At 53.6% G+C, this 8,878-nt stretch overlaps 1 protein-coding gene across 1 annotated transcript in view; it reads right to left on the bottom strand.

The window, feature by feature from the left end:
• Window positions 1–729: 729 nt before the first annotated feature.
• Window positions 730–8,878, bottom strand: part of LOC137895187 (serine/threonine-protein kinase BRSK2-like) — a 24,670-nt gene continuing 16,521 nt past the window's right edge. Inside the window, exon 20 of the mRNA XM_068740676.1 lies at window positions 730–854. Within this exon, the coding sequence (XP_068596777.1) occupies window positions 730–854 (125 nt within the window). The remainder of the gene's footprint in view (window positions 855–8,878) is intronic.

Here is an 8,878-nt window from a genome sequence, read left to right as displayed (position 1 = left end):
CCACCCACACCGGACCGGTTGTAGCATCAACCCCACCCACCCACACCGGACCGGGTGTAGCATCAACCCCGCCCACACCGGACCGGGTGTAGCATCAACCCCACCCACACCGGACCGGGTGTAGCATCAACCCCGCCCACAGCACCGGACCGGGTGTAGCATCAACCCCGCCCACACCGGACCGGGTGTAGCATCAACCCCACCCACACCGGACCGGTTGTAGCATCAACCCCACCCACCCACACCGGACCAGGTGTAGCATCAACCCCACCCACCCACACCGGACCAGGTGTAGCATCAACCCCACCCACCCACACCGGACCGGAGTGGATCAAACAGAACCACCATGATCCAATTCTGCTGATTCCAAAGTTAACCCATCCATCCATCCATCCATCCAACCATCACTCCATCCATCCATCACGCCATCCATCCATCACTCCATCCATCCATCACTCCATCCATCCATCCATCCATCCATCCATCCATCCATCCGTCGTGAACGAGGCCAGAGACGCTCTCGGGGACAGACTGACCTCATGTGTCCCAGTAAAAACGTTTCAAGTAGGTCACTGATTGGACCGCTGGGTCCCGGAGCCGTCCTGGACCCGACATCCTCCTCTCAGAACCCAGAGTGGAGCTGCTGAAGGCGCCGGGTCCGAGTAACACAAACCGACTGCTGCTCCACGATTGGCTGAAATCCTCTGACACCAGCATTCAAATGCCGGGTCAAAACCCCTCCCCCTCCCCCCAGGCCCCGTTAATGCGCCGGGTCAACGGCCGCCCGCAGTCTTCATCAGCGGCAGCGATGAAGACGTCAGAACGCAGAACCGGACCCGTTGGGACGATCTGGACTGGAACACAAACGCAGCCGGCCGATCGTGATCGGAGATCAATCACAGGGAATCGGGGATTGTTAGCCTGCAGCGGATCAGCTAATGTTCAGAAAGGAGGTCAATGCAGAAACCTTCATCGGCCGGAGACGAAGACGAAGACGAGGATGGAACGGAGCGAGTGGCGATCGGCGCCGCTTAAAGGGCGAAAATCAGCGTTTAGAAAAGGAGAGAGGAAGCATCCATCCATCATCCATCCAGCATCCATCCATCATTCCATCCAGCATCCATCATTCCATCCAGCATCCACCATTCCATCCAGCATCCATCCAGTATCCATCATTCCATCCAGCATCCATCCAGCATCCATCATTCCATCCAGCATCCATCCAGCATCCATCATTCCATCCAGCATCCATCCAGCATCCTTCCATTATCCATCCATCCAGCATCCATCCAGTATCCATCATTCCATCCAGCATCCATCCAGCATCCATCCAGCATCCATCATTCCATCCATTATCCATCCAGCATCCTTCCATTATCCATCCATCCAGCATCCATCCAGTATCCATCATTCCATCCAGCATCCATCCAGCATCCATCCAGCATCCATCATTCCATCCAGCATCCTTCCATTATCCATCCATCCAGCATCCATCCAGTATCCATCATTCCATCCAGCATCCATCCAGCATCCTTCCATTATCCATCCATCCAGCATCCATCCAGCATCCATCATTCCATCCATCCATCCATCCAGCATCCATCCAGTATCCATCATTCCATCCAGCATCCATCCAGCATCCCTCCATTATCCATCCTTCCATTATCCATCCATCCAGCATCCATCATTCCATCCAGCATCCATAAGGAATATGGTCCAGAGAACATTTAGGCCCGCTCAGCAGAACCGGCACCGTTAATATTTTACAACATATTACAAATATTGATCAGACATGTTTAATGCTTAGGTCCACTTTTCTGCTCTGCAGCCTCGGCGGTACCACCAGAACCAGGGAGACCTGTAGGAAGCCCAGACGCATCCAAACGTTGTTTACATCAGAGGCTGTAAACACGTCAACAACGCCGTGACCAATCAGAACCAGGACGCTGAAACTGATCATCCATTCAGCTAGCACCCTGCTGCTAGCATGTTAGCAAGGTGCTAGCAGTCATTCAAATCGCCGTTAAAGGAGGCTGTTCCAATATTCACATCGTCATTAAGTGATTTTTAAACTCAACTTAAACCCAGCGGAAGAATTCTGAAAGTTCTCCAGAAGGTTCACCATCGTAGCACCACCGGCCTCAGGTGAGCTCGCCCTGATGACATCACAAACCACACCTCCACAACAACAACACCACCACCACCCCCTATCAATAACACATCTGCATCAGCGATCCAGAACCAGGTTCCTCGCTACGATAGCGCTCCGACGCTCCCGCCGCTAACGGCAGCGTTAGCATAAAGCGCTCCAGGTGAAGCGCGGCGGCGGCAGGAATTCCCGTCACGCACTCGAGGGTCCGCTGAGCGAATGTAAATGAGGTTTCTCATTTTCTAAATCTGGTTTCACAGCTCCTGGAGCCGCTGGTCCTCCCCGCGTTGCTTCAGCGCACCTCCCAGAGGGAGGAATATTTAAAGGTTGGGAGGTGCGATGGACCGAAAACCCAGAAGTAGGTACAGCGACCATCATCATCATCATCATCATCAGATCGTCTGCCCAATGGGCGAGAAGCAGGATTCGTTTTTGGGGGCGAGAAGCAGTCGAGTGTCAAAGTCCTAACAGCTGGTTGGATGACGCCCAGGGAGGAGGAGGAGGAGGAGGAAGAGGAGGAGAAGGAGGAGGAGAAGGAAGAGGAGCGCATCGAACATTTAGAGCGAAGACCAGATCCTTGTTTCCCAAGAAAGAAACCAACATTTTATCCTCTTTGAGCATCTCAGTTGTTTTTAACTAGTCTCTTCTTCTTCAGGTGTTTTAAACTAGTCTCTTCTTCGGGTGTTTTTAACTAGTCTCTTCTTCAGGTGTTTTAAACTTCTTCTTCATGTGTTTTTAACTAGTCTCTTCTGCAGGTGTTTTAAACTAGTCTCTTCTTCATGTGTTTTAAACTAGTCTCTTCTTCTTCAGGTGTTTTAAACTAGTCTCTTCATGTGTTTTAAACTAGTCTCTTCTTCATGTGTTTTAAACTAGTCTCTTCTTCATGTGTTTTAAACTAGTCTCTTCTTCAGGTGTTTTAAACTAGTCTCTTCTTCAGGTGTTTTTAACTAGTCTCTTCTTCTTCAGGTGTTTTTAACTAGTCTCTTCTTCGGGTGTTTTAAACTAGTCTCTTCTTCTTCAGGTGTTCTTAACTAGTCTCTTCTTCTTCAGGTGTTTTAAACTAGTCTCCTTCTTCTTCGGGCGTTTGGTTCTTCTCCTGACGGCCCATCGGGTCGCCGGTCCGGGGACAGCCAGCTGTTTCTTTCAGGTCGTTCCTCCCGGATGGTGTTCGGTGACATTCCAGACATTCCGGAGGACCGTTGTCGGATTAACGCCAAAACGAGACCTGCAGGTGTTCCTTCCGTCCGAACGTTCACCCGTTTCCGACGCAGAACCAAACGGAACCAAGCGAGTCGTTTCTACATCCTCTTATTCGCCTCGTGTGGGAAACCTTTTAACAGATCAATAGCGTTTAATCGATGCCACCGGTGACGGAGAGGGCGGATCCCGAGGCCCGGTCTCAACCAGACATCGTTACCGTCATTTATAATCTGGATCACCAGATCCAGACCGTGACCCGGATCCGGATCAGACTCTGACGTGTGTGATTGTAGATGTTATCAATGATTATCAGATTAAATCTGGTCCCACAACGATAAAGAATCCTTCTGGACCCGGATGAGGACCCGGATCTTTGGACCGATTCCTTCTTTCTACTGAACATTCGAGTCCATTCAGAATGTTTTGTTATCAGATGAAGACGATCAACGGCCCAGAACCGGGTCGCTGAACGGACCGGATCAGTCAGATGAGAGGAGACGGGCAGCGGAGGGTGACTCGCGCTGTGTTTTATGGGTCATTTGTGGACTGATCCGGTAAAGTGCCGGATCGAGAAGAACCGGGTCATCGAAACGCTTCGTCAGTAAAAGTTAGAATCTTTCAGGCAAACACAGAACCGCAGGTAACGATGGACCGACACACGAAAACATCTGGTGTGTTTGAAGCATGCTGGGGGGGGGGGTTCTGGGACCTGATCCAACACCCGGGTCACCCGGACCCAACACACACTCAGCATCACCCGGCTGCTGATCCCTCACCTGTCGGTAAGTTGTTCCGTCCCGGATCCGTCTGGATCTCAATCCAGGAGCTTCAGAAACCATTCAGAAATCCACCCGGGGACCGAAGAGGAGCTCTGCAGGAGGAGGAGGGCTGCGCCTCCCATCCAGTCCTCCTTCAGGAGCAGACGGAGCCGAGTGGAGACTGCAGAGGAGGAGGAGGAGGAGGCGGATCCGTGCGCGGTCCGGCCCCGGGACAGCTCCCCCTGCCCGGGCTGTGAGGAGAACTAAAACCCTGCTCCCTCTTCAGCTCCTCCTGAAGACTGAGGCTGAATGCAGCAGCTCCCGACCACCACATTAAGCCCCGCCCTCTCACACATGGCTCGGCCAATAGCGGAGCTGTTTGCTCCTCCTTCCTTCCCCCCCGTCTCCCTGTGAGGGACAAAGGCTGAGCTTCACAGCAGGAGCCAATCACAGCAACGACCCCCCCCCCCCCCCCCCCTCCCAGGAGCAGCAGCCCGGAGAAACTCCGGTCGTTCTTCGGGATCCGAACCCATCCGGACCGCCTCTCCATTCCAGCGTGGGACCACAGGTGTGACACTGATCCTGGGGGTTTAACTATAATCCTAACCAATCAGAGAGCGGGAGAGGGGGAGGGAGAGGGAGAGAGAGAGGGAGAGAGAGAGAGAGAGAGAGAGAGGGAGAGAACATTAACGGGATCAGAGAAGGTGAAGCAGCAAAAAACCAACAGGTCATAAATAATTCAGAAACAACTTGAATTTATTATAAGAGCATGAAGTCCATCAGACAAAGACACTGTACACGCACACACACACACACGCACGCGCACACACACACACACACACACACACACACACACACGCACACATACACACACACAATATTCAAGGTGAGGCTTCATATGTAAATATCCATATGTGCTTCATACCACAGCAACAGTCTTTGAACTACTGTGTGTGTAGGTACGTGTGTGTGTGTAGGTAGGTGTGTGTGTGTGTGTGTGTGTGCGTGTGTGTCCGCACGCTGGACGGGGTCTGAAGACGCACCTTCAATATTTGATGAGCTGACCGATGGCACGGCTTTCATGCCGGTCCTTAATACAGGTATTCACGTGAACGCACACCAGGGCGGCGCTGCGGGTCACAGAGAAGGGGACTGGAGCACATCCTGTCCCTTAAAGACCGTCCCACTACTGAAGGGACGTACGTCCACCGTCCCGCAGACACCTGAGTGGGCTGCGCACCTTTGATCTTAACACCAACGATCTTGTAGTCGCGTTGTCCGGTTTTGGCGTGGACTCAGAGGACCCCCCCTGCAGGACACTCGCTGCTGGGTGGGCTGTTTGGTATGTGTGTGTGTGTGTGTGTAGGTGTGTGTAGGTGTGTGTGTGTGTGTGTGTAGGTGTCCTGGAATGAGACGACAGATGGAGGCAGATGGCGACTCCTACTGCTGCAGTAAAAGGGCATCTCGTTACAGCTCTGCCAGTTTAATCTGCTCCCAACGAAAAGAAGAAATTATTATTCTAGAGTAAAATCAGGAGAATAACACTCCCCAGAGGAGAAGGCGTGGGGTGCTGGAGGAACAGGTGGTGGGGGGGCAATACAAGATAACAAGAAGCAGACTGAACGGGGGGGGGGGGGGGGGGGGGGCGTCGATGGAAAACGTTCTACAGCATCCAAACAGAGAAAAGTTAGTTTATGTTTAACGCACTTCAGCTAGAAAGTTTCTCAAGAATCTTAGAGCAAAAATAATAAGCCTTATGTAGGTATTCCCAGAGTAACGCTCCCAGAGTAACGTTCCCAGCGTAACGTTCCCAGCGTAACGTTCCCAGAGTAACGTTCCCAGCGTAACGTTCCCAGCGTAACGTTCCCAGCGTAACGTTCCCAGCGTAACGTTCCCAGCGTAACGTTCCCAGAGTAACGTTCCCAGCATAACGTTCCCAGAGTAACGCTCCCAGAGTAACGTTCCCAGAGTAACGTTCCCAGAGTAACGTTCCCAGAGAACGCTACCAGAGTAACGTTCCCAGCGTAACGTTCCCAGAGTAACGTTCCCAGCGTAACGTTCCCAGAGTAACGTTCCCAGAGTAACGTTCAGAGTAACGTTCCCAGCGTAACGTTCCCAGAGTAACGTTCCCAGAGAACGCTCCCAGAGTAACGTTCCCAGCGTAACGTTCCCAGAGTAATGTTCCCAGAGAACGCTCCACTAACGTCGGAGAAGAGTCTGAAGCAAGTTTAAAGAAGTTCTCTGACTTAAAAGGTATATTTAGCCGTTTGTGTTTTATCTACTTCCTGGTCCTCCTGGGAGTCCCGAGGCAGATCCTGAGTTTAGCCCTGGATCTTCTTAAGCAGGTGCTGAACCAGCTCAGGTAGAGACCGGACCGGGTTCCTCCTTCACCTCTGGCTCCGCCTCCTCTCCGCCTGTTTAGAGATGAAGAGATTAAAGTGCTCAGTGGGTTCTTTATCCACGGCTCATTTTATTTCATCAACTCGAGTAGAATCCGTCTTTCACTTCCGTGCAGGACGAGCACGGCGGAGCGTCCCACTAATGTCCCCCCCCCCCCCTCTCTGCATCATTGATCTGCTACTGATGAGGTCAATAAACTGATCAGAGTGCCTCATTGATCAACAGATCACCGGCAGGCAGCACAGAATCACTTCAGAGTTCATCAACGCCGCTCCGTCTATAATCTATACGATAAGATATCGATCGGCTCCTCGGCGCCTCCCTGCTCAGAGGAGGAGGAACGGCAGAGCGGCATCGACCCGAAGACCATTCCCAATCTCCGGTGCTTTGGAGCCTCGACAAGAACTCCTCCAGGAGCCGGAAATAAAGCAGCAGCACCTCCGCCCTTTGTTCCACCTCCGGGGGGAGCACTTCCCCAGCTGTTTGATTGCGATTTCGTTTGAGGTTGGTTCCGATTGGCTGCGGGTTCGGCCCACAGAGTTCTGACGTGATGCTAGGATTAGCCCTCCTCCGGGCTACGAAGCCTCGGTCCAGACGCAGGAACCTGGATCCTGTGCGAGCCGGTCCCAGAAGCGTCCATGTTTGACCCATTATCCAGATGGGTGACTAGTTAGACGACATGATCGCCATGGCAACATTAAGGAAATGGAAGATGTCTCATTTTTTAGGAAACGCCGATTCTCAAGAGACTTTGGGTTTTCGCCGGCTGAGGGTTTGGAGGGAAGGTGAAATATTTAGTGGCCAACGCTTTTAACAGGCGGGACTCGGTCACAGACAGGAACGTTCTGTTTGGGTCAGACTTCCAGAACGTCTGGCGTTCCCCGTCCCGCCTCATGGACGTCTGGGAAGGAAGGACAACGCGACCGGGATTAAACGGGAGTGGAGGACTCGCTGTGGAACTTCACGTTCTCGCTGTAAACGTGAAAAAATAATGAGACATGTCGGAGCGCCGCGGTTTCATCAATAAAACATCGGCCGCCGCTCGGCGGGGGGGGCGCTGGAGAGAAATGTGGATTAGCGTGTTTCACATCAACGCCGTCTTTGATCCCGTCTGCACATAGAAACAGTTTTAACCTTACCTTGAGAGGTAAATGGGGGTGGGCGGGGTCACGCTTGGGGGCCTCACCTGATTCCTCTGCTTAACAGGCAGAGAGAGCCCAATCACATTCTGTCGCCATGGCGATCCCAGAGTCAGCGCTCGTAAAGCCGGAGAGGTCCGACTGCACCCCTCCTCTCTCCTCCTCCTCTCTCCCCCCGCCTCTTCTCTCATCCTCCTCTCCTCCCGCCTCCTCTCTCCTCCCGCCTTCTCCTCTCTCCTCTCTCCTCCTCTCTCCTCCCGCCTCTTCGCTCCTCCCTCCTCCTCCTCCCTCCTCCTCCTCTCTCCTCCTCCTCTCTCCTCCCGCCTTCTCCTCTCTCCTCCCTCCTCCTCCTCCTCTCTCCGCCTCTTCGCTCCTCCCTCCTCCTCCTCTCTCCTCCCGCCTCCTCTCTCCTCCCGCCTCCTCTCTCCTCCTCCTCCTCTCTCCTCCCGCCTCCTCTCTCCTCCCATGTGGCCCATTTGGATATTTATGTGCAGGACAGACTCTGCAGCACGTGTGAACCAGCCCACCGGTGGGAGCGAGGTCTGGGGGGGGGGGGCTCTCCGGGGGGCGGTTACGTGGCGCCGTCACCTCATGCAAGGGCACGGCTTCCGCCGGGCCGAGCTGAGCGAGCCAAACGGACGACCTCATGCAGGAGCACTCTCTCTGCAGCACGACACCAGGCCGTTCATCCGAGCGTCTCCACAAAGCGTTCACTCGCAAACCCGAAGTACCGGCGGCCTTAATTATTCAGGCCCGGGAGGAACCGGGACATCGGAGGGAAGCTGAGAACAGGAAGGAGGCGCTCGGCAGAAACTAAATGTGGCGCTCGGTTCACGCCGAACGACAGAAAGATCCGCTGCGACTTCAGGCCGCACCGAAAACCGACAAGGTCTGTGAATATTGATGGGCCCGGCGGGTTCTGCGGGGGGGGGGGTTCTGACCTCCTGTCCGCCGCTGGAGAACACCTTCACCGCCGCGATGCGAGCGGGCCGCCGGTTGGTGCACAGAATCAAGAGTTCAGCCGGGTTCGGGTCAGAGACAGAAAGCTGAAGACAGGAGGAGAGAGGAGCAGGGGGGGAGGGCGGGGGGGGGGGGGGGGCGCTCGGTCCAACAAGCCGGTAATAGTTCAGAGACAAGGATGAAAGATTAGACGATTATCAAATCCCCCCCCTTTTCCTGACAGATTTCTAAAACGCACTGAGATCAATTAGCTTGTCTTTCAATAATCAATC

The sequence above is a fragment of the Brachionichthys hirsutus genome, chromosome 1, assembly GCF_040956055.1.
Source record: "Brachionichthys hirsutus isolate HB-005 chromosome 1, CSIRO-AGI_Bhir_v1, whole genome shotgun sequence".
Taxonomy (NCBI): domain Eukaryota; kingdom Metazoa; phylum Chordata; class Actinopteri; order Lophiiformes; family Brachionichthyidae; genus Brachionichthys; species Brachionichthys hirsutus.
Note: the sequence above shows the minus strand (reverse complement) of the source record. Positions and strands in the feature narration are given on the sequence as shown.